This window comes from Eurosta solidaginis, chromosome 3 (genome assembly GCF_040869045.1).
Source record: "Eurosta solidaginis isolate ZX-2024a chromosome 3, ASM4086904v1, whole genome shotgun sequence".
NCBI classification, from domain to species: domain Eukaryota; kingdom Metazoa; phylum Arthropoda; class Insecta; order Diptera; family Tephritidae; genus Eurosta; species Eurosta solidaginis.
Genome location: NC_090321.1, coordinates 161,818,902 through 161,846,589, shown reverse-complemented (window position 1 = coordinate 161,846,589; position 27,688 = coordinate 161,818,902). Strand labels below are relative to the sequence as shown.

Genomic DNA, 27,688 nt, shown 5'->3' with positions numbered 1-27,688 from the left:
TATGACTCTCCTATGTTAGCTGGTTTCCCAGGATTTAGTAGCGGGACCACCTTGGCCATTTTCCATTTTTCGGGTATGACAAAAGTGGAAAGAGACAGGTTGAAGACATGTGCTAAATATTTAAATCCCTCTTTCCCTAGGCTTTTAAGCATCGGCATAGCTATGCCGTCTAGGCCCACTGCTTTGGATGATTTAGCAGACCGATGGCATCCTTAACCTCTTTGGCGGTGATGGTAATTGGTGACGCGCTGAACTTATGTTTATGTGCGTGACTGTTGACCCTCCGTCTATTTTTGTCGACCGTAGAATTATATATTGTCGGCAGAAAGCGGTTGCGCATTTTTTCGCATCCGACAGCACTTTGTCGCCAAAGGCGATGGAAGCTTTGTCATTGTGCCTAGACGGATTCGATAGGGACTTTACAGTGGGCCAAAGTTTACCTACACCGGTAGAGAGGTCACAACCGTTTAGGTGCTCCTCCCATTTCGTCCGCTTGTGTTCATCCACAAGCAATCTGATGCGTTGGTTTATATCCCTTATTTGGGGGTCGCCGGGATCGAGCTGTCTTATAAGGTCACGTTCTCTCGCCAAACTTGCGGCCTCTGCCGAGAAGTGGGCCGAATTTCGGGAATTCTACCAGCGGGAATGAAACGAGCCGAGGCGGATTCAATGACCTTGCGAAAAGCACGCTCCCCTTGGCGGGCATCAGTTGGGATAGGGAGGGCAGCAAAGCGGTTGTCTGTAAAGGATTTGTATTCGTCCCACTTTCCCTTTTTAAAGTTAATGAAAGTGCGTTTTTCTGCGACAATGAAGTCGGCGGAACGCTCGAGCGAAATAAGTATAGGCAATGTTACCATCGGCTGCCATTTGACGCAGTTTACGGGTTCTGCGCTCACGATTGAAATATCCGGCGAACTGTGACAGCTTCCTACCATACGTGTGGGGGCGTCTCCGTTTATTCTGCAGAACGTCGTTTCTTCTAATTGATCTGCTAACATCTCACCCCTACTTTCCACCCGCAAGTTTGAATGCCATAGATCGTGATGGGCATTGAAATCGCCTAAGATAATGCGATTGTTTCCAGTGAGTACGCCGCTGATATCAGGGCGGTATCCACTGGAGCAACAGGTGGCAGGAGGGATGTAGATGTTGATGATATCTAGGTTTGCATCGCCCGACCGGACAGATAATCCTTGACGTTCTAAGACGCTGTCCCTGCGGTCGATGTCGGGATCAAATATACGATATTGCACAGTGTGGTGTATGATAAACGCGAGGCCGCCTCCATTTCCGCTCTCGCGATCTTTTCTGTGGACATTATACCCTGAACAGGTCTGCAATGCAGATCTTGCTGTGAGTTTAGTTTCTTGAATCGCAGCAATGCAGATGTTGTGCCGCTTCATGAAGTCGACTATCTCCGTGATCTTCCCAGTTAATCCATTGCAGTTTAACTGCAGAATTCTGAAGTGCATAGGGGGAGACGTCGCACAGTGGCGCCTCTGCCGTTAAAGCATGGCAAAAATCAAAAAAATCATGAAAGCGTTCGCTAAATCTAATACATGTTTTCCAGTGATCAAGAATATACAACTGTTTTTTCACAGAAAATTATAGTTTACCAGGTGATACCGGGTGATACAGCCAACTTATTTGCGGAGTTTTTTAAATCAAATTTTTCTGCCGACGATAGTTATCAATCGTTTGATGCCTCCTCGAATCTTGACACTGCTCTAAACTTTGGCGCCATCTGTCTCTCTTCGGATGATATTAGTAATGCTATTCTCAAACTTAAATCTTCGTCTCAAACAGACGTTGATGGGTTCTCTTCACTCCTGTTAAAAAACTGTCCGACTCTAGTTCTTCCTTTAAGAATAATCTTTAATAAATCTCTATCGTACGTTCACTGACGAGTGGAAGCTCACCTCCATTACCCCCGTCTTTAAAAGTGGTAACAAAAATGATGTGCGCATGGTTTTGTCGCTGGTAGATCAACAGTTTCAAATCTTGCTGTTTTTAGTGAATATTGTGTTGAATCTTTTTCTGCAGGTTATCAGGTTGATTGCATTTATACTGAATTTTCAAAAGCTTTTGACAAAATCCATCATAGTGTTTTAATTAAAAAAATAGGTTGCCTTGGTTTCCACTCTTCGTTTCTTTTATGGATAAAGTCTTATTTAAGTAACAGACAGTGTGTTGTTTTCATTGATGGACAATCGTCTAGTCCGTTTGTAGCCACTTCTGGGGTTCCCCAAGGGAGTATATTAGGTCCGCTTTTATTTATCTTATTTATTAATGACGTAAGTAGTTGTTTTTCATTCGCGAAGTGTTTGCTATACGCCGATGACTTAAAGCTATTTTCTGCCATTAAGACGCCAGATGATGCCTTAATGTTGCAGAATGATATTAATAAATTGCACCAATGGTGCCTGAACTCCGGTATCTCTTTGAATCCGTCCAAATGCTTTCAAATGACCTACTCGAAGTCAATTAATCTTCTAACTACAAATTATAGTATCTCTAATTGTGAGCTTCAATGTGTTAATGAGATTAAGGACCTTGGTGTTATCTTTGACAATAAGTTTTCTTTTAGTAAGCACATAAATTTCATAACCTCTAAATCATATTCTATGCTTGGCTTTGTGAGGCGCAGTGCTACCAAATTCTCTGATCCCTACACGTTTAAGCTACTTTACACGTCTTTTGTTAGATCTAACCTGGAATATGGCGTATTTATTTGGAGACCAAGTAGTCAAACTGCTATTACCAGAATTGAAAGAATACAAAAAATTTTTCTCAAATATGCCCTTCGTCCATTAAACTTCTCTGATCCTATACCCGCCTACTCTGCGCGACTTATGCTTTTAAGCCTTAAGTCTTTAGAAAATCGTAGATCAATACTCTGCTTGTCATTTACGTATAATTTTTTAATGGGTCCGTTGACTGTCCATATTTATTGGATAGGATTCGATTTAATATTTCTCGGAGGTGACTTCGCAGTTTTTATACATTTTATTGTGACAATTTTAAAACCTACTATTCCAGTAATGCTCCAATTGCTCGTGCTCTCCGTGAGTTTAACTCTATCAGTACTGTTGTAAATCTAGACTTTTCTGCTCCAAAAGCGAAACTGCTAAATATGTTAAAATCTGCTTTCTAAGTACCATGTATTATTTTTCAAATAACTATCTCTTAATTTTAGTTTGTATCATAGTTTGTAAGGATTTAAGTCCATTGACTAAGTGAAATAAATAAATAAAGAAATAAATAAGGCGGCCGGTTGTCGTTTTCTTGTTTAATTTAGGATTGAAACAAAAAAAAAATTGCCTATTTTTAGGCCCTTTTTAAAACTTTGATGGAAAAAAAAATGTTAAAATATGTGCTTCGTCATATTAACGGTAGTTATTTGTAAAATATTCAGTTATCTAAATTCATAAAGTCTACCTACGTCCAGCTGCAACTTCACTTTTTACATCAAATAAAGTTAAACAACCTTGGGCATAAATACGCGCCTGAGCAGGTATATATAAATCAGTACGGCCATAAGTTCGTTTTTGTTATTGGAGCTTGTTAACAACATACATTTTATAGTTACGAATTGTATACCTCAAATTCATTTTAATAATTTGAGTAGGTATATAAAGCTATCCATCATACAATGCACATTATCATTCGTCTTTTGGAGATTAAGGAACTAAGTATTCTGTTTACTTAAATAAAGTGAATAGTATTTTTAAATATAGTTCACAGATTAACATTTAGTCAGATACACTCGAAGCCAATTCTAATATGTATCTAGAAAACTCAAAACTATTTGCGGTGTTTAAATCTACAAAGTCAAGACGGGACTTCGTTAAGGCTATTATGAGAGAATTAGCGAGTGAAACAAGCATTAAAGAAAAGGAAGGCCTGGAAGAAAAAATTGGTTTACAATACATTATGATAGAAAGAAAATGGAAGGACGTCTATCGTAACAATTCAAAATTTCTAAGTAAGCATGAAAAGTGGCTAGCTGACAAAACTTTTTTGGACGAAGAAACGCCTAGCACGTAAACCAATCCAACTAAAGGGAGACCAAAAAACCCATAGAAGAGTGTTCTACCTACACGAGGAAAATGAAGCTGTCTGATACCACAAAAGCTATGGCCACGACTCATCTTTCAGAAGCACTGGCTATTAAATATAAAAAAGGCGAAGAAAACGTGAAGTCTCATATAACAGAAGCAGTTGCGGTAGCAAGTCCAGTGCGACTGATGAGGATCAAAAACAGCATTCCCACACCACCAAATGCGCTACCTAGGAAATACACTCCCGAAGAAGCTTTGGCGCTGTTTAAAGATCTCGGTTTAACGAAGAAAAAATATATTATATTGCGTAAGTCATTATTGCAACGTAGTGCCGATATTTTACCTGGATACAAAAAAATTACTCAAGCCAAGAAAGAAGCAGTTCCTCTAAGTCCCAAAATAACCGAAGTATCAGCTGAAATTGAGTTACAAACGGTCTACACGACACCTTCAAAGTTTTACTGAAGAAAAGTTGAAATCACTGCCAAAGGAGCTAGCATTGATAACTAAGTGGGGCTGTGATGGATCATCAGGACAAAGCGCATATAAACAAAGAATGAATGTAGACGATGAAACAATTACAGATAGTAATATGTTTATGGCTTCTATTGTTCCATTACGACTAAAAGATGACGCTTCAAAATATTGGAAAAATCCACGTCCGTCATCAGCTATATTGTGCCGTCCGATATTATTTAAATACGAGAAGGAGTCTTGAAAATCTTGATGATTCAATAACTGACGAACTAAATTATGAGTATGGAATATCTCCTTTGCATGCTAGGATAATATGTATGGAATTTGTTTTGAAGCTGGCTTATACACTACCACAACAAGAAGTTTTCGACGACAATACAACATGTAAGGAGAAACAAAACAGAAAAAAAAATAATTCAGGATGCATTCTATAAAAAGATTGGCGTTAGAGTTAACTGTCCAAAGTATGGATACGGAAATACAAATGATGGTAACTCCTCAAGCAGATTTTTTGAAAACGATGAAGTCACTGCTCGCATAACAGGAGTTGATAGAGATATTGTGAGAATATTGGGAGTAATTTTAAATATTTTAAACTGCCATGAACCAGTTAATGGACCCAAATTTGGAGAATATGCATCTAAAAATACAGAGTTGCTGCATCAAAAGTAACCTGAGAAGAAACTTACACCAACGGTAGCACATGGAAAAGATTTAATAGAGTACCAGTGCTTACCATTAGGAGAATTGCCTGAAGAAGCTCAAGAATCTAAGAACAAGGACTACAGAAGATATAGATGTATAAACACCTGCAAAGTGTCACGTGTTAGATAAAACGAAGACCTTTTCAACATGTTAGCTATCTCTTCTGATCCAGTCATTTATGAGGTATGTAAGAACACAAGAAGATCTTACAGATGCGTATAGCTAAGAAATGGTTCCAGTGACGATGACTATGTTAAGATAAAATAAGTTTCTCACTTCTTATCACAAAAATGATAAAGAGATTTACTAATCAATTTTGTTACTTTACTGAAAAATAAGATATCTATGTACAAGTTAATTTTTTATTTAAAAAAAAAAGAATTAATTTAGTAATTTATAAATATATATTTTTCGTTATTGCATTTCTCTAAAGTTTATCAAATTTATTTTAAAGCTTAGGGATTTCGCCTTCAAACGAGTATTAAATTTTTATAGAAATCAATACGTCTATCGAGTTTGGTACAAATTGGTAAAGCGGTTACTAAGATCAAACTTTTTAGCATAAATGGGCAGTGCCACTCCCTTTTTCCAAAATTCGTTGGCTGTTTAATCTTTAGCTCAAATAAAATTTCACTGAATCACTTTCGATGAATTTTGAAGCACCTTGTTATTGTGGCCATTTAAAAGAAACAATACGTCTATCGATTTTGGTAGTTATTGATTACGTGACTACAACTTTTTATCATAAGTGGGCAGCTATCTTATCAAAATCATTAGTTTATCTTATTTAATGCTTAAATACGTCATTATAAGACAAATCTCATTTTATTTATTTTTTTTTAATTTTTACTAGAAACATTTTGTTTTTGAATTTTTCTAAAAATTTTCTATTTTGACGAATTTTTTTGAAGCACTCTGTATCTGTGACATTCTGAGCTTAAACGCAATAAAACTTCAAATAATTAGCTTTCATTTGCATTTTAAATTTTTAAAATATCTTCATTGGTTCAAAAGTTATGATTTTTGCAAAGAAAAAACTCAAAAGGCGCCACTGTGCGTCGTCACTCTGGGAGTAAGTGACGGGTGACTACGCCTGGGTTGTGGAAAGCCAGAACGCGATTGCTGTTGTGGCCCTGGGACTAGACGTCCTTGGGTAAGCATTGGGGTACCCGGCGCAGACTACGAGACGTCCAAGGGCGTGGACAGCAAGGAGCCACAAAAGATTTATAGAAGTTACGTGGACGTTTGGTTTGGGGTCTAGCCCAGAACAACCTATCCGATGCAACCACGAGACACACTGACAAGAGTATGACCGTCCTAAAAAGATTCTTTTCCGGCAGATGTACCAAAACCATTTCTCAGGACCGGGGTCAGGAGACGGACCCGGTTTGGGTTCGATACCTTCCCGGAGCAAGAGAATATGGAGCAGTCCCGCTGCAAGGAGCTGCTGGGAGGACGACAATTTGTGGGAGGGACGCAGCAAATTAAATGGGGTTACACTGAAATGGCAGTACTTGGTCGGGAAAAATCCCGAGTCGCTCCGGTACATAGAACTGACGGCCTTGGGAAGCGTCCCTACTGCCATCTTCAACCGGTTCAACTGTACCGATGCGTGCTAAGAGATCCACTTGAAAGCTGCTCGGGATATCACTATGGCCCGGGACCCATAGTTCCATGCAAGCGCAAGCGAGGTCAGGCACCCCCAGACTACCCTCGATCGCACTATAGCTGAACTGAAGTCCGATAGCCACTTGGTTATCTGAGTAGATGTTAAATTCCCTAACCGTAGTATCACTGGATAGCATTTTATTCACCGCATCCTTAATCGCAGCAACTTCCCCATTCCTCTCTCGGGGACTTAACTGGGGTGAAGGTTGCACAGGAAGCAGCTATCGGCACACAATAGTCCGTCCTGTCAGGGATAAAGACGAACCTGGTCAGAAGGCTAGAGTGCTCGAAGTCAGAAAGCCCATAGCGCGCAATATCTACTAGATGTATGTATTTATGAGATACAGAAAAGAAAGCAATTATTCGGGACGGCTGTGAGCGTAGAGTTTGAAAGCAACGCAGTCCAAGTGATCGGCAATCTGTGTGATTTCAACACGCTATATGTGAAGCAGTCCGATATACCAACAAAAAATTTTTTCCAACTTTGTAAAAAAAAGTTTTAAAAATTGCTTAAGCTGATGACCGGCTTCAAATATATAGTCATGTTTCCAACAGTGTACAATCACTATGTATTTTTTGTGACAATTCAAACTTCAAATGATTTCGTTTAATGGCTGAATCCGTAAGAAGCTAAACTCAGTGCAAAAAGTAAGAAAGTAAAGTAAAGAAAACTCTTAAAATAAAAATGATTTAGGTTTAGTTTGTGTCAGGTAAATGGGACATATTATTTTATTTATTTACTTTTATAGATTTGCTATAACATATTTTCGCTTAAACATTACATACATACATATATTGCATTGATACAAAATCAGAAATTAACTTTGTAAATAACGTTTACAAAAACATAAAAATCTAAACTAAATTAAAAAAAAAAAGTATATGTCTCTCAATTAAGAAACAAGTAAAATATGTATATGTTGAAATTATTCATAAATATTCTTCTCAGTTCATTTGCATTTAAAATCCTTATTCAAAACTTGTATGACTTTTGCAGCGGTCAACGCCCACTCAAACAAACAATAAATACATATTTACATATGTATTCCGTTATTAAAGAATTCGTTTCTTCACATTCGTTATTTATACGTGAAAAATTTTCTTATCCTAATTGTTCTTCAGTGAAGTAATTCTTTCATATCTTATCAAACTTTATTTTAACAACCGTTCGAAATCTTGCGATCTTCAATTACCTTTTTTCAATTGTATGCCATTAGTTATACTTGCTTGTATAAATTTTATGTGATATCATAAGTATTTAGTATGTACTTGTAATAAGGTATAAGAAATTCTTCAATGGTAAAATTGATAGTTTTTCTTCTTTTCATAATGACATATAAAGGATTGAATTTTTATATAGTGGCACACAATTTTTTTTTTTGTCTTGTTCTTTTTTTCATTTCCAAGTACATTCTCAATGCACGCAATATCTCGATTTCAATAAATATATAGAACCATGGCCAAGGAATCCGGTTCGATTTTTGACTTAAAAAACGCATATTACTCGTTTTTTGCTTGAAGAATTAGTTTCTTCCGGGTAGAGGCCTTTAAGGTGTTATTTATATACAAAAACTTGGCCAGAGGTGTAGAACTGACTCTTTAACATTCTATTTTTAACCCGGATAAAAATTGATCATAATGGATACATCATATTTTTCATGAAAAAATCTACAACATATTGCTAAATTCACTCATAATAGCGTATCGAATCCACTTAGAAGTACAATCGTTCTCTTCAGTTTGCTCTACTCAAGCAACGAAACGACATGGATGCTTATAAGGGCTAGGACTTTTTCTGCGACAGCACTCTTTGAAACAGCTCGCCATAACAGCAAAGTCACAATTTTTTAGAAAGCAATTGTACCATACTGAAATGGCTTTTATAATAAATTTTGACTGACTGTGCGCATAAGACTGGACTTGTATGAAAAAATAAAAGTTTATGAAAAAGCTGTACCGTCCCTCAAATTATTCCTTTGTATGTATGTAGGTAATAAAATTCCAAACTCTTGGGCAGATACCTTCAGGCTAAGGCGTGGCACATTTCCATTGAAAATGCCCAGAATCGATTTTTTTTAATTTTCGAGAGCCATGCCCGCGGAAACCTTATAAAAAGTTCTTAATATGCTATTTCTCTTTTAAAGTGTATCTATAACAATTAAAATAATGGCAACAATTTTTGGAAACGGGTGTGGCAGCGCCTCTTATTTGATCATACATTGGGTGGGTACCGTTTCTGAAGCCATAACTCGAAGACCGTTTGACGTAACTTAAGCATTTTTAAATGGGTGTGGCAATTTTGACCAATGAAGAAGAATTGACCTACTGTGAAGAAACTCTTTACACTTATTGCCTGTACAAAAAGTAATACTTCTTATAAAAGACGCCCACATTAATTACAGAAACATCCCTCTTTCGATAATATTTAGGGCCAAAAACTGAACTAAATGAACCGTACCATAGATCTCTGAGCTTAGACAACCTTTTTTGTTCTTCTTCCAAGTTTGTTGAAGCTGTATTGTGGTTCTCCATTAATTTTAAAAAACCACTCATTTGCATTAGGTTAATTTTTAACAGCAGTCATCGACTGATACTCGTCGCGAAAGGTAGTGCGTTCAGTTATCTCAGTGATCTTCTTTATACTTATTTGTGCTTTTCTTACACACTCTGCAAGTCTTTTCGCAGTTTTTCTCTGCAATAGTGTCTTTAAACGCGTGTGCTATTGTTTCGCACTAATAAGTGCGTAGTTACTATGCCCCCCGGGGTACGCCCGCTTGGGGATAACAGGTTTAGTCTGCCATCCTCAAGCCCAAGCCGGAAAAAGAAAAAAACCACTAACTCACCAATTGAAATATTTCCATCCTTACCAACAATAAAAAAGGAACACCCAAAATATTTAGTAGCAAGTGCTGTAAACTCACCTAAACCTCTCAATAAATATTCATGCTTTGCTATTGACAAAGCTCAAAAAAACATTAGCTCCGATATAATAAGTATTTCCGAACTAAGGGACGGAAATTTACTTCTCCTGGTCAAAAACGAAATCATAGCGAACAAATTCTTAAACGCCACACAATTAATAGGAGTTTGTAAAGTTAAATTCGAGTTACATAATAATTTAAATAGCTCAAAGGGAACAATATATGCACCATGTCTAAACGATATCCCAGAGTCAGAAATTATTGAAAATCTTAAAGAGCAGGGTGTTATATCTGTTTTCAAGTTCCCCAAATACGTGGAAGGTAAGCAAATACTGAGCGGGGTACATCTCCTAACCTTCGACATGTATCACCTACCCGAAAAAGTTGAAATATCCTGGTACACCACAAAAGTGAGACCCTATTACCCAAACCCTATGAAATGCAAAAACTGTCACCTTCTTGGCCATACAACTAAACGTTGTGTCAATCCTCCTGCCTGCGACTCTTGTGCACTTCCCCCCATTCCCCCGAAGAATGTACGCGATCACACTGCGTAAATTGTACAGGTCCTCACCCCGCTTCTAACAGATCATGCCCTAAGTTTCTGCAAATGAGGGAAATTATTAAAATAAAAACAGACAAAAAATGTACTATGCGCGAAGCAATAAAAACATATAGAACCCAGTATTCCCCTACTTTGGACCCCTCCCTTTCCTTTTCTTCAATTACAAAAAGCATTTCAAATCCACAAACCAAATCAAATGAAAAAGAAAACACAAATCAGCATAAGAATTTACAACAAATAAACTCAAATACCCCTAACGATATAAACCACATTCCATACACACGACAACAAAATACTTTCAATAACGCGACCAATCTAAACATAAATGAAACAAAGGAAACACAAAAGAGTACAAAAAAAAACAATAACATAGAAAACAACGAAAAACAAGAAAATAGTGCAAACCAAATAGATATTATAAATCCAACATCGATATCAGTCGATGACTTATCAAACCCAATAATTTCATCTTTCCTTTCCCAACTTATCTCCCCTAATATCCCCCCTTCTCCAAGCTTGCATATGCAAGACCATCCTATGGACTAAATCTGGATGCGTATCCTGCAATGGAACTTAAATGGTCTGTATAATAATTATGCAGACCTCAATATTCTAATAAATGACTTCTCACCTGAAATCATAGCTTTACAAGAGACTCATATCCCCTACAACAAAACTGCCTATCCTCCCAACAAGTACATTAGTTATTTTCACAATATGCCACAAAACACCACATCAAAACAAGGAATTGCTATTTTTGTCAAAAAGGTTATAAATCACCAATTAATACCAACAATCTCCAATATCTCCTGCCTTGCTATTGCAGTAGACATCGGGTTCAAATTTGTCCTAATAAACTGCTACATACCCCCACATCAAAATTTTACTAGTACAGATATCTCAAACATAATCAAGCCTTTTAACAGCCCTATTATCTTGCTAGGTGACTTCAACGCTTGGAGTCCTCTATGGGGTTCCCCATCAGTCAATAAAAGAGGACAGCTAATTGAGGATGTTATTATGGCCCATAACCTTATAGTGCTTAGCGACGGCACTCCTACCCATTTTTCCACACACAAAACCTTTTCCCACCCTGACATAACACTTACATCATCCTCAATAGCTCCCAAACTATCCTCTCGGACTTTAGAAGACCTTCACAATAGTGACCATTTCCCCGTCCTCACATCATTTCTCACACCTACTTCTTATCACGTCAAGCGCAAATCTAAATTCCTAACAGATAAAGCAGACTGGACCCGCTTTGGCTCTATCTACCTTTCTAATAACAACCCGTATAAAGTTAATATCAATGCTGAAGCCAGTGCAATAAAAACAATCATTCGATCAGCTGCACATGCGTCTATACCCCAAAGTAGTTCGAGACAATTCTCAGCCAAACTACCCTACTGGTCCAATATACTATCATCCCTTATAAAAGGCAAGCAATATCTCTGGGCTAAATATAAGAAAAATAGATCTGACTAAAACCTTATCACCTATAAGAAAGCAAATGCATTGTTTAGAAATCAGCTGAAAGAAGCCAAACGAAAATACTTAGAAAACATCACAGCCAAAATATCCCCCTCCTCAAACCCTAAACAAGTGTGGGCTGACATAAAGACCTTATCAGGATCCCGTCCAGCGTCAAATATTTCATTTATCCACTCATCACAAGGTCCTATTTACTCCCCCAAGGAAGTCGCTTCTGTGTTTGCTACTGCATGGTCAGCATACTCAAATAGTTTCAATTTTCATCCGCGTTTTAACGCACTCAGTGAACAATACGCCTTAGAATTCTATCACAACCCCTCCCCCTCCCACACAGCTCTATCCGTAGAAGGTCCAATAACAATTGATGAATTTGAATATACGATATCCTCAATGAAAGGGAAAACACCTGGCGAAGACAAAATTTCTTATCCTATCTTGAGGAACCTACCTAAACCACTGAAATCTAGAATCGATAACGATATCTACGAAACAGGTGCATTTCCCCAGCAATGGAAAACTTCTTCAATCCTCCCCATTCTTAAACCTGATAAACCAACATCCTCAATATCAAGCTACAGACCCATATCCCTTCTCCCATGCATTTCCAAAATTTTGGAAAAAATTATCTCTACTCGCATCATGTTCTTTGCGAAAGCAAATGGGCTAATAACTCCACATCAATTCGCTTTCCAAAAAGGTCTTGGGGTTATCGATTCCTTGATGTATTTTGAAAATTTTGCTAAAATGGCCCTAGCATCCAAAAACCATGTCTCTGTTCTCAACCTTGATTTTGAAAAAGCCTTTCACAGAATTGGTGCCCACGTGGTGCTGAGAGCACTTAAACGATGGAAGGTAGGCAGCAAGTTGTATAATGTTGTAAAGTCTTTCTTAAGCAATCGTAAATTCCTGGTCAGAGTAAATAACCATAATTCTGATATTTTCAAACTTTTCAACGGATTACCACAGGGCTCACCCCTTTCCGTATCTCTTTTCACAATCGCTTTCAATGAGTTAAGCTCTATCATTGCATCATTCAACCATTTGGAGCACTTCATCTACGCAGATGATGTTATTATATTTACAAAGACTTCAAACCTACTTAAAGTTAATGAAACATTCGGTCGCGTTTTAGATGAAATTGCAAATTGGTCTCAAACATTAGGGGCAAATCTCGCAACATCGAAATGCTCAACATTCCACATATGCAGAAAGTATAAATGCTCCTATCCTTCCTTACACTCCCTTAACACCAGTATTCCCCACTCCGACACCCTTAAAATACTAGGCATACTATTTGATAAGAAACTTACTTTTAAAGACCATTATAAGTATATTAGAGCAAGATTAGCAAATAGGTTAAATATAATAAAATATCTTTCCTCTAAACATTGCTTTGCCCACACTAATACTCTTATAAACATAACAAGGTCGTTAATATTATCAAAAATCGATATGGAAACTGTGCAAAATCACACATTAAGGTTTTAAACGCGCCATACCATGCAGCTGCTAGAAGAAGCCTACGTGCATTTGCGACATCACCAGTCAAAGTTGTCCTTGCTGAAACTGGACTCCCAAATATTTCGAGCAGAATCCAGTACGACACCATGATGCTTATACCAAGGATTCTATATTGCAGGAATAACCTATTGTTCGAACAATTACAAGCTGCTCTACCTGAAAGAAAAAAGCCCAAAACAGAATCCACAATATCACGTTGTTTGTCGCTAATACAAGACGCAAACATTTCCTCAAAACCAATACTAATGAAGCCAACTACTCACCCGCCCTTGGCTGTACCTAGATCCTCAGTGATCTCAAATCTCCAAAATTATCGTAAACAAAACACCAGTAGTAATGAATATTTACAGAGATATATCGAAGCACTGCAACCATACAACGATGATTGGGAGCTTCTATTTACCGACGGTTCAAAATCTGACAACAATACCACCTTTGCTATCACAAATACACTAGGTGAAACCATCTCGGTGGGGGCATTACCTAACTATTGCTCAGTATTCACAGCTGAAGCAGCTGCCTTGCTCGAAGCGTTGGAATATGCCTCTCGAAGTGGTAATAAATATGTGGTCTGCACCGACAGCAAATCTTCTCTTGAAGCCATTTTAAATCCATTAAACGATTGTTACCTGGTTTCCCGAATTCGTGAAACTCTGCTTCAGCATAGTTACATTAAAATTATGTGGATACCTGGGCACATAGGCATACGTGGAAATGAAATGGCAGATAAACGAGCAAAAGAAGCGTCCAAAGAACCTCTTCATTTCTACGAATATCTAATAAACAGAGATATACGCAAACTCGTAAGAAAGATCTCATATGAAAGACGATTAGAGGATTGGAGACAATATCAACACCGCTACAAAATCTGCAATCCAACGGGGTCACGACCATCATTCCCAATAAACGCCTCCTGCAAATCCATGCAACACTTTATAAGACTAAGAATTGGCCACACGCTTGTAACACACGCACATCTCCTCAATGGGGAACCTCCTCCATCGTGCCCTTACTGTGGAAGCAACATTTGCACAGTTTCCCACCTGATCGATGAATGTCCAGGACTACAACAAATCCGTTCTTCCATTTTCGGCAGCAAAACACCTTCAGAGCATCTAAGATGTATTAACCACAGCAATATAAATGTCATTTATAACTTCATTTCCCTGTCCAAATTAAAAGTATAATTGTGTTTTGTATCTTACTATCTATCAAAATTCACACATTCACAGTAATTCATAACTCTGGAGCACGCATATGGGTTCATGGATGTTAAGGTGTACATGTGTGGTAAACGCCTGCATGAGCATCTGCGTTTATGGACCCATGCGCCTGCCTCTGTATCTTATCATACCATCGCCTAAGTTAAGATTTAGCAAGCCGACGGCCCTGTCAGCCAGTGCTTTAGCTCATAAGTGTAGTAATTATTTATAATTGCTTCTCTTTGTAATAAATAAAAAAAAAAATAATTTTTAACAGCATTTACTTCTCTTTTTGATCCAACTTTCGAAAAATAAGTGGGAATTGAAAATCTTTCTGGAAGTGTTTTCTTTCTGTTTTTGGTTTTAGATATATGAAATAATTTTTTTTACCGTATTTTTCTTCTCTTCAAGATCTATATCCGTATCTACAAATAAAAGAGCTGTTTCTGGTGCCAGGTCCCACAAATACCTAGAAAACTTGTTCGTTATTTCCATATTTATATCTTAAATTTATTCAAATAATAAATTTTAAATCACTCGAAATAGTAAAAGACTTCGTTTATTTGGGAACCATCATTAACACAAGCAACAACATCAGCTCTCAAATCCAGTGAAAAGAAAGTCCTCTCTCGGCAAACGAAAATCATGCTCTACAAGTCACTTATCGTACCCGTCCTGTTATGTGGTGCAGAAGCATGGGCCATGACAACATCAGATGAAGAGGATCTGGGAATGTTCGAGAGAAAAGTTCATCGGAAGATTTACGGACCTCTACGCGTTGGCGAGTACCGAGGAAGATTTAATTATGAGCTGTACGAGCTTTACGCAGACATCAGCATAGTCCAGCGAATTAAAACGGAGCGGCTACGCTGAAAATATTTTTAGCGGAACTCGCCTATGAAAGCAGAGTAAGAGGGCGGCTCCCACTCCGCTGGAACGAGCAGGAGGAAAAAAAGATTTAAACTCCCTTGGTGTGACCAATTGGCGCCAGTTGGCGGAGCGATTGGCGCGCCTTGTTGGACGGTCATAACCGTTTAAATGGTTAAGCGCCAATTAAGTAGAAGTAGAGGGTCATCGTACAGTTTATTTAGTTTCAGTTTTCTGACACACAGTGTCGTCAAAAGGGGGGTATTTATTAAATGATTTTGGCCGATTTTAATAGAAATATTCATATTTATAAAAAATAAGGATATAGACTTTCTTCACAACAGTTCAATTCTTCTTCCAGTAATGGCTATCGAAACGCAGAATAATGAATGGTCGAAAAAGGAGGGGTGAAACACCAATTTCAAATATTTTAGTTTCTTAAATTTTTTGTTATAATGGTATTTTGAAAGTAAAATACGATTGATATGAAGATATTTTTCGCAAAGATAACCTTTTTCATTGGTCTATGATCCTTTATTTAAAAAAATGTTTATAAAATAGGTGTAATCCTCAACCAATGTGGGAGAAATATGTGTACCGGATTTTGAATTGAGACGTCAATTGATCTCCGGAAACGTTGGAAAATGCTTAATTGAAAAATGGGAAGTGCCACGCCCATTTCCAAATTTTATTTTCCTTTTTCATTTTCTTATTATAAATACACTATAAGGAAAACAGCATATTTGCAACTTTTTATAAGATTTTGTCCACCATTATTCTCGAAAATTTAAAAAAAAATGGTTTTGGGCATTTTCAATGGAAATGTGCCACGCCTTAAGCTGGTGTCCAAAGAGTTGTGATATGTATTACTTACATACAAATGAATAAATTGTGGGGCGGTGCAGTCTTTTTTGCGGAAAACAAAATTTTAAAACCGCTCTAGTGCCCATTCTCTATTTTTCTTAGAGGTATCAATAACTACATTAAATCCTTACCGGGATAGTTGGATGGGTCCAGCACCTGCCCAGAATTTTTTTCGACACATTTTGAATACTTTTACGTTAAAACTTTTGCTACACAATATTACATTTTATTAGAGTTCGATTGGTGAATTAGAATTTTTTTCGATTTGGAAATCATCTAATATGTTGTTCGAGAACGATATTATGCTTAAGTTTTTCTCGAGTCATCTTTCGAGATTAGAGGAAGGGGAAAGTTTTCTAGATTTCCTCTAATCTATATTCAACTTGAGGGTGTGCTGAGTAAGTATTCAGACTTAAATAAAAATTATCGGGAACAAAACTATAAAGGTGGAGCTCACATTACCGAACTTAGGTAAACATTTGCTTGAAGACCAGGTAATTTGGAAATTCCACAGTAAAGATGATATCGAAAGTCGATTTATTGCGCTCCACATTTATATTTTTGTTTTTTCATAAATATGATTATATCTTTTTTCTTCTGGTTTCTTTCCTCCTTTTGTTGCATTGCCTTGGTCCCCAGAACTACATGCATATGTGCGAAGTTGCAACATTCTCCGTTTTCTAAATATGAAGCACGGTGCGAATTTTCTCATCATATAGTCCAGGTCCTAAGATTGTAGCTCAATCGGAATGCCCTCAAAAGTTGATCGCAGGATTCATTGTGGGTACAGTTTTGCAGAAATATCTAGACCCTTGCAACGCCTATATTAACTTTTTTCACACATGTAAAACGGTCTTTGAATTCTGAGCCACATTTTAAATTTTAGGTCTCTAGCATGTCGCGCTGTTCCTTAAAAACATATCCCAAAACTTCAAATCTTGTATGAAATTTCTAATTATTTCGAACCCTACGCCACCTAGCGGATTTGTTTCCTTAAGTTGCATTGTTCCGGTCTTATGAACTATGTGTAAGTTTTGAAGTTTGTAGCTCGAAGGCGAGTTTCTTAAAAGTTGGTCTCAATATTCTGCCATATGGTACGAAAATTCTTAATATCTCGAACCATTCTGATTTTGGACACGAGTCTGTGTGGTTTCGAGCGCGCATTAGTTTTTGTAATTTAAAATTTTAGTGTTCTGTGCAAAGGTTATTGCGTTAATTATCGGCAATCTTGATATTAAATACATACGCATTAATTAATGCAAATTTTACTGAAATAACAAAAGCTGCAATCAGGTGAGTGATTTTGGCGTCCCTTTAAGAACCTTTATATTATTTTCTTAATAAAACGGCATTAAGTGCCTTAAGCACTGCCGACAAACCATTTCTGAAGTGTTTTGTATAAAAGGCTGCATATTGCCTTCAAAAAAGAGGCATACATTGCGTTTAGCACTGCCGAAAAGTACAAGACTGAAAATGGCGTCACCGGCACAAAAGTCGGTGGCGTCACATTTCGTGAAGATAAAGACATAGCCACTACGGCAAAAAAGCCTAAAATATTATAAAAACCGATGTGACGGGGTTTTATGAATTATCCCCAAATGGTTTAGTGGAAATGAAAAAAATGGAAAATGACCATTTCGCAACCAATGTAACTGCAGTAGGCAGCGACATGGAGACATCAAATGATACAGCAAACGTAACGGTGAATTCCAGTTTGGCTGTGAAAATTCAGTCAAAAGAAGATGCAAAAAAAGAAACGGTAAAACCAACAATAACATACTCGCCAAATTTTCATGGAGAAATTTTTGTACTTGTAGACACCGCAGAGTGTCAGGACATGACAAATGAAAAGTAACGAGTGGCTGAACTTTATACAGCGAAATAAAGAATTTGCGTATTAAAAATCTTTACTTAATATACTCAATAGGAAAATCCCTTTATAAAGTATTCACAACCACATATGCAGCAAATAGCTTCATAATCGATGATAGAGTGAAAAAACGTGGACTAAAACCTTTCATTCCTAGGACTGCATTGGAAATATATGGAGTAGTACGAGGGGTTCCACAAAGCTACACAGAATATGATATACTCAAAACTTCAATTTCATCGGTACCTATAGTATCAGTACAGCGCTTCACGCGCAAAGACCCCAATAGCGATTTCTACATACCAACATCCACTTTAGAGATAGGTTTTATGGGAAATGAAATTTCCAAAGAAATTATTTTTGAATATAATCGCCTAACAGTCGAGTTTTATGTACCTACATTGAGACAATGTAGCAAATGTGGCAGATTAGGACACGCCAAATCTGGATGCAAATCCAAAGAAAGATGCCTTCAATGCGGTAAAAGTGAGCGTAAGAATGGCGAATGTAACAATAACACCTGCATTCTCTGTGGCAGGGAGGGACATACAGCCAAAAATAAACATAATTGCCCACATTGGCAAAAGGAGATGGAGGCGAGCCGCATCAAAACGGTTAAAAAATTGTCCAGGAAGGAAGTTTTATATAAATACTTCCCAAAAAATACAAATCGTTTTGATATATTAAGTGAAGATGAGGAAGAGTTTCCTTTTTTTAGTGCAGGATAATGACATTTTAGACACAAATAAATCAAAAAATCAAAAACACTTTCGAGGCTCTAGTAATGAGTCGCGAAAATTCTGACACAATCTTCAACTCTCCTTATTTTAATCATGAAGATGATGCAATATAATAGTCAAAGCCTTAAAGCAAATATGGATACAATAGATTATTATATAAACACATATAATATAGAAATTGCAGCTTTTAGAGAAATTTTCTTTTGAACAAAATCAAAACATAGAAAACTTGTAAATTTTAATAATATTAAAAAACATAGAAACGATGGGTATGGTGGCGTTGCCCAATACAATTACAATACCGACTATGATATTTTAATAATAACAACATCTAATCTCCAACCAAATATAACAATACGTTCAAGCTACTTTCCTCCCAACATCACTATAGGAAACTTTAAATCAGAAATTCACAGACTTTTAGAATTTCTAGAACCTTTGGCAAACACCTTCATTCTTGTAGATTTCAACGCAAGAGCTACCTTGTTTGGTGATAGAGTTGACAATTATAAAGGTAAAAACTTGGTTAGATTTAAGAATCCAATATTCAACATTTAAACAATGGCAATTACACTTTCCTAATAGATCCACGCACCGAGAACTCATCAGTGCTTGATCTCTCGTTCACTGCTCCTGGAAAGTTGACACAGCACGTATAGGAGGCAGTCACCATCTACCTATTGTAATTCAAACTAACGATTGTGTAATCAAAAAATCTGTATTTGTAGCAAGAAATAAACTTTTACAGTCACTATAAGTCCTTGAAAACTACACTACAATCACTGATTTAGAAAACAAAGTTCAAGAGGAAATTAGAAAAGCAACTTACACGATTGATAACACCTTGGTGGAACGAAAGTTTAGACAAAAGCTATCGCTTCCTTAGAATAGCAAATCAAAAAGTAAAAGATTTACCTATACCTGAAATTATGGGCAATATTATAGCAGAGAGAAAAAAATGGAAAAAAATCAGTTAAAAAGGTCAAAAAAGAAAATTTTAGGAAAAAAATAGAAGAAATAAACACCAATATGGGAAGAAAATCTTGGCGTTTGGTCAAGTCCTTAAGGGGAGATTTTAATCAAACAGAAGTAGGCATGTGGAATGAGGTAAACAACGAAAATTTTTTAAATATGCTTAATCAACAAGTACCAGTTTTGAGTCAAAGACTCCCTCTTAACAACGAAGTAGAAGCAAATCCCAATCTCACGTTTTCATTTGAGGAAATACAAGAAACACTTTTTAAAAAGAACATAAACTCAGCAACCGGTGCTGACAAAATATCATACAGGATGTCAAGATTTCTTCCTGATATGACTTTAAACAACATCAAGACATGTTTGAATGACATGTTTATTTCTAACAGCATCCCAGAACACTGGAGACTAACTAAAGTAGTTCCTATACCCGAAAAAGGTAAAGATCTCAACAATTTTGAAAATTTTAGTCCAATAGTCTTAATAAAAGTTTTTCTTAAAATAATCAATTCCTGTCTCAAAGATAGAATTAACTTATATATTGAAAACAACAAAATACTTCCACCCACAACCTTTGCCTATAGGAAAACCGTTCCACATCAACATGTTTAAATCACATAATACATCAAATCACTCTACTTAAAAGTATTAATAAACATGTAGTTTTCTGCACAACAGACATTTCAAATGCATATACATAACTGTGTGAATATAAATATCTTAAGAATTCAACTGTTTGATATTGGTTTAGAAAAGTTATACACTGAATGGATAATTATCTTCCTTAGCTATCGAATTCTTAAAATTGGCGACAAGACTGCTGAAATTTTCAATGGTCTTCCTCAAGGCAGCTGCCTGTCACCACTTTTACTTAATATATATACTGCCAAACTCCATGATCTTCAAGATCAAAATACTCAAGTATACCAATTTGCTGATGATTTCTTTTTCATATCCTCAGGATTTACACTAGAAACTGCAAAATCCAATCTTTAGAACTTTCTTAACATGTTTGCATCAATTTGCAACACTCGCAATCTGAATGTTAATGCTAGCAAAACTAAAGTCTTGCATTTAACCAAAGGTCCAACGAAGGAGGTCAATGTAACTATAAATGGTTCAACACTTGAACAAACAAAATCAGCAACAATTTTAGATAGAGTCATAAACAGTTCATTAACTGCAAAAATACACTATCAAAAAGTAATAGAATCATGTTCAAACAACTTACAACTTTTTAAATACATTACCAATATCAAATCAGGTTTATACCCGCAAAAGGCTTTAAACATCTACAAAGCAATGGTCAGATCAAAAATCGAATATTGCAGCACTACACTTGCAAATAGTGCCAATTCATCCTTTCATAGTATACAAGCCTTACAAAACAAAATTTTGAGATGTTTAGGTCTCACACCATCAACACCATTACCATTAATATATGCATTAGCCAATGAACTACTTCCTAATGAACGAGCCCTATGGCTTGTTGCCAAAGAAGTAGTCAAATTAATTGCATTTAACTATCCAATAGTAGAAACTCCAAAATCGCTCATTAAAGCTCATCGCGACCAGATAGGTTAATTACTTCCTTGGACAAAGTGCGCCTTAAGTGAAAACCTTGAGTTACAACCAATTAAATGGGGTTAAAAATCAATATTTTGCTGGTCTGCCCATTCCGACTGATGTCCGGCAAGGAGAGCGTGCGTTCCGCAAGGTCAGCGCTTCCGTTTCGACACGCTTTATTCCGGCCGGTAGCTGCACTCTTAGCAAGAGAACGTGACCTGGTGGAGACAACTCGACCCTAGAGATCCCCGCATTAGGAACCTCAACTTGTATATTATGCAGCTGTTAAATGAACACAAACGTGCCGAATGGGAGGAGCAACTTAAGCAATGGGAGGAGCAACTTAAGTACTCTCGGGTGTTGGTAAACTGTGGTCAGCGGTCAAATCCTTGTCCAATCCAACAAAACACAATAATAATGTATCCATCGCTTTCGGCGATAAAACTTTATCGGAATCGAAGAAATGCGCGAACGTCTTTTGTCGACAATTTATAATGCATCCTTCAGTAGACAAGCATAAGAAGGTTCTAGGCAAAATCCACTCAGAATCGGTAAACACCTTTGCTAGGACGCGTCCGGTGAACCCTATTATCAATATAGAATATCCTACTCTTGCGGAAGAAGTAATCACATTACCAAGGGAGACACGAGTCACCCTGGCCCAACTTCGTTCTGGATACTGTAACAGGTTAAACTCTTGCTTGTCCAGAATCAACCCCACATACGTATTGTATGCCCTGTATGCGATGTGTCCCCACGTGACAACAACCATCTTTTCAATTGTGGAACATACGCCTCTAACACCAAGATCCCTTTGGTCCGCCTCTGTTTAAACAGACAGTTTCCTTGGACTTCCGTCAGATTACTTTGATGACAATTTGTGAGCGGTCGCGGCCATTGAATATGGCGAAGCACTGCTAACACAACGACAACAGTGAATACCTTCCCCTTTTTATACTTTGGCCAACTAGACAGAATTACGATTCTTAGGTATTTCATTAGCAAAACTCTGCATCAGCAAGTTGCAGCTTGTTGTGTTGAGAAATCATGGCGTTGCCAAGTTTTAGTATGAAATCCTAATATATATTCATAAGGACCAATATAACCATCAGCACTTAAGATGAAACTTCAACTTTTGTCCAAAGACCAACTGTGCTCCTTTAAACTTTTAACCGTAAGTTTTTTCAACTTAAATTATTAAATTTTGCAATTCCTACTTTCAGAAATATACTAAAGTTACTTTCCCAGCTGTAGTTAAAAATTTAAATAAGTTAGAAAAAGATTCGACAAGCATTTAGTGCCTAACGATGGAGGACGACTCAGTAAACACAAGAGATAATTATAGTTCTCAAACAAAAAGGGGAAATTAAGAAAATTATAACTCTCCAACCGAATTAAATTGTAAGGCCCACCTGCATAACTTTTTAGCTCCGACATAAGTTCAAAATTCGCCAAAACTGTACCAGTTTATCACCTCATGGACAGCTAAATCTGAATTAAAAAGCTAACTGGAAGTTCTGTAAGTGGGCCTCATTCTCTAATAGAATTCGAGTTGGAGTTGAATTTTCCTTAATTCCTAGCGTAGTTTTGTAGCATTTTTCTCGCATGTTAGAAAATGTGTTTGCCGGGCTGTTGCAAACCGGATATTTAATCGTTTAACAGACGACCAAAAACACCGCGATATAATTCTAAATAACTTTTCTGGTTTATCTTTATACTCTCTTTTGTCATCAATTTTCATCTGACATTTTAAGATTTTCTAAATTATTATAAAATATATGTAATTCTTTTCGTTTAATAAATATTTTATACCCATTTATATTTTATGTAGGTGTATATTTAACATTAATTTTAAAAATATACAGATTTTCTGAATCCATATTAAGGTTTTATTTCACACTAACATTCGTATTTGAAAATTTGTGATTATCTGTTTGTTAAACAATAAAACAGGAGGCACGTAATGGAACCAAATGGTCGAAACTCTGATTGTTTTTACTTTCTGTTAAAAATATTTAATCATACACATACATATTCAAATACACATGTATATTTAGTATAAATATCCATATATCTAGCTGGTAAGAAAAAAAAAACAGAAATACTTATGTTTCAACAATTCACTATGTAGTTCATAACAAATATTATGAAAGAAGCTACAAAACAAACAAAACCCTCAAATGCCTTCAGATGGATTTGTTATAATAATAACACCATATCTCCACTTACAGCTTTTTTCGAGATTTATAGCGTGTTTCCACCTAGCTCTTTTATGGCACCTTATAATTTTATGGTAAAAGCAATTTTTAAAGTCATGACACATGTTTTTGAAGATTTTCAAGCTGAGATTTTTATTACCGAACGTGAGTGATATAAAAAAGTTTCAAAATAGAATATTCAGATATGGCTTTGTAGAACGCAAGGCGAATTCACCACCAGGTGTTCTTATCCCAACAGCTGATTGCTTCCTCTTGATTATTTTCCATACAACGCCTTGTACAACAATACGTCAGTTAATCGAAAACAATGAAAATTTTCTTTTGATTTAACATTCTTCTGCACGGCGAATTAGTTGAATTCGCTTTGCCATCACCTTGTATAGATTCGCCTTGGTAGAACGTGTTAAAATGTATGTGTTTTATTCGAAAATGTAATTTTTTGTAGCTTCAATACTTAAAAAAAAAACTTTAGCTAAGCACTTAGTTCTAATTTATATTGTTTTCAATATGTATAAATAAAACGTCAAATCAAACCACATTGGAGCTAGTCTAGGTTCAAATTAGAGATTTAATAAATCTTAACAGTTAAAGCTCTAAGGGGAGATATAGTAGGAACAAACTGAATGATAAGTTTTAGAATTCCGTATAGATTTGACTTTAAATTTGTCAAATAATCAGGGTTAATTATGTATAGTTTAGCAACAATTTCAACATATTGAGCTAAGGAATTCAAAAAGCTCATCACAATCAACAAGCAAGAAAATCTTTTTCAAATTTACTTTTCAATATTCAGGGAAGGCTGACAGCGTAGTTAAAAATGATTAAACACAAGTGGGCGTGTGTGATGCGGTCACTTTAAGATTTAAATCCTTGCTGTGGTGGCACATCTCGCAAATGCTTTTCGTTTCTGGATTAAGAAATGTACAGAAACGGCAACCCCATTCACCCTGGCCCTTCATGGATGTCTGTGTATTTGCAACGGCTTGTTTTCTATTTTTTGTTCGTTGATTTCTATAAGTTTGCATTTCATTATTGCCATTATTATTGTCTTGCGCTGAAGATGCTGCTGTATTTGAAGTTTGCTTTAGTGCTGACTTTGTTTTCTTGCCTGGTTGTTTTAGAATAGATTTTTCTTGCTGTCTTACGCCGTTAGTGTTAACTTTTTTCTCGTCACGTTTATCAATTTGTAGCAGCGCAGTTTTTTTATTTGATTTGTCTAAAGTATGTGTTGTACTGAGATCGGTGTTAGTTTGTCTGCTTACATCTGTTAGGTCGACATTATTTGATCGACGTCTTTCCAAAGTCGCTTTAGTGGCGCTAGTACTTCCTCCGCCACCGTTTGATAAATTCATTGAATCTAAGTTCAAGCCCTGAACGAGAAGATCCCCCCTTTCACCTAAATCTTTTGAATAGCCAGATCTCTCTAGATTTTTGAAAACATAATTCCACGATTCAAAGGAACCCACGCCGTCTTGGTTTTTAGATGCCTGCGTTGGTGAACGTTGCATAGGATGCTCGCTACGACCAACCATTACGAAATCGTCGAAATTCGCGTCATAACTCATGTCTGATGCTTCGTTTGGCCGACTTCCAGTTATGCCATTTAAAGGTATGGTATTATCTTTCAATTCCATTGTCTGCATAAGTAAGAGCTTGTCGTTATTGTCAAGTACATCCTAATCAAAAAATTAAAAATGTTTATAAAATCTATATATATAAAAAGAAGTGTACATTTTGATTGTAACTCCATAACTCGAGAAAGGATAGAAAGATTGCCATGAAATTTTTAGGAAAGATACAGGAAGGAGAGATGATGGTTAGTTGAGTTTGAAATCCCAAATCGGTTTAGCCATTCTTGAGTTATGATTTTTTTTTAGAAAAAATTCAATAGGTATATAAAATTCTTCTGTCACGGTGTTAGAGGCTTAACTCCTCCGAAACGGCTGAACCGATTCTCATCAAATTTTGTGAGCATATTGGGTAGGTCTGAGAATCGGCCACCGTCTACCTTTTTTTTCGCTACGAGCATAGGGTCTCGAGATCAAAAAGTGGACCCGGGTACCCCTAGAATGTGTTTATACAATATGGATATCAAATGAAAGCTGTTAATGAGTGCTATAGTACAGAATAATTTTCATACACCTGGGTGCCTAGGGTCTCGAGATATAGGCCAAAACGTGGACCCGGGTACCCCTAGAATGTGTTTATACAATATGGATATCAAATGAAAGCTGTTGATGAGTGCTATAGTACAGGATAATTTTCATACAACTGGGAGGCTAGGGTCTCGAGATATGGCCCAAAACGTGGACCCGGGTACCCTAGAATGTGTTTATACAATATGGATATCAAATGGAAGCTGTTGATGAGTGCTATAGTACAGGATAATTTTCATACAACTGGGAGGCTAGGGTCTCGAGATATAGGCCAAAACGTGGACCCGGGTACCCCTAGAATGTGTTTATACAATATGGATATCAAATGAAAGCTGTTGATGAGTGCTATTGTACAGGACAATTTTCATACAACTGGGAGGCTAGGGTTTCGAGATATAGCATAAAACGTGGACCCGGATACACCAAGAATGTGTTTTTACATTATGGGTATCAAATTGAAGCTGTTGATGTATGCTTTAGTACAGAGTAAGTTTTACACCGCTGGGTGATTACGGTCTCGAGATATAGGCCAAAACATGGACCCGGATACACCTAGAATATGGTTTTATATTATGGTATCAAATTGATGCTGTTGATGTGCGCTATAATACAGAGTAAGTTTTACACCGCTGAGTGACTAGGGTCTCGAGATATAGGCCAAAACATGGACCCGAATACCCCTAGAATGTGTGTGTATTATGGATATCAAATGAAAGCTGTTGCTGAGAGCTCTAAAGTTCATTGTGATATTCGATTTAGTCGCATCAACCTGGCAAAACTGATAAATATGCATGCGAAGCCGAAATAAAGGCAAGAATTAATAATACCCACATACCTATTTACATACGTCCTATTCGATTTGCCTGAAATTTCGTATATAAATTTGCCTATATTAATATTTACGATGCTTTTTTCCGGGAAGTATAGCAGAGACGGACTGGGACTGGGATTAGGACTAGGACTGGGACTGAGACTGCGACTCGGAGTGGGAGTGGAACAAAATACATACCACCCTCTGGGACTGGCAATAAGAGATGAAGAAGAAGGAGAAAAACTTGAGAGAAGAGAAAAGAGAGAAGGAGACTGAGAAAGAGATAGAATGAGACGAAGATGGAGATGAAGCGAAAAAGACGGAGGGAGGAGTGAATAAAAAGATTAGGAAAAGTGTAGAGGGGTAGGACAGAGTTAGACGGAAAAAGCTTATTAAAATGTATGCAGATAGGCCAAATTTAGGGCAGAACAACGTCTGCCTGGTCTGCTAGTATTTGATACAAATGTTTGCAAACATTCAAATTAAAATCCAGTTCTACAAAGATGATATACAACAGTTTCGGATGATAGATCAATGCCCATATATACATATACATGTACTTCGTTAAGAAGGAATACTTATTACACATCATACCTCTGAAATTGAATCAGAATAAAATAATTAAAAAAAAAAATTTAAGTTAAAAGGTTTTATTGAAAACAATTCTTACATTAAGTAATAATAATACTAAAATCTAGAAAATAATTAGGTAGGTCCTAGGTACTAGTCATCACACTCCTCATCATTCTAGGGCGTTGATCAGACAATTAAATAAAAGCGTTTCTATTGATTGTCATAAGTAAGACCAACTGAACCTTAATCAGGGCCCTTATGACGTGTTACGATCCGTGATCGAAACTCATTTTTTAAATCACAATAGCTCTGAAATCGTGGGTCGGATTAATGGCATATGCGAAGTAGGGGCAAAAAGTACTCGTTAGATCCATAACTTATTAAAAGTTGTTGAAATATCCTGACAGTTGCAGAGTTATCACCTGAGTGAAAA

General features: G+C 36.7%; 1 protein-coding gene across 6 annotated transcripts in view; it reads right to left on the bottom strand.

Moving 5' to 3' along the window:
* Positions 1 to 7,606: 7,606 nt before the first annotated feature.
* The window catches only part of tamo (PUB and ZnF_RBZ domain-containing protein tamozhennic), an 84,163-nt gene continuing 64,081 nt past the window's right edge, over positions 7,607 to 27,688 (bottom strand). For all 6 annotated transcript variants that reach the window (XM_067773577.1, XM_067773578.1, XM_067773580.1 and 3 more), the window contains one exon: positions 7,607 to 25,391. In XM_067773577.1, the coding sequence (XP_067629678.1) occupies positions 24,537 to 25,391 (855 nt within the window). In that variant the 3' untranslated portion in view covers positions 7,607 to 24,536. The remainder of the gene's footprint in view (positions 25,392 to 27,688) is intronic.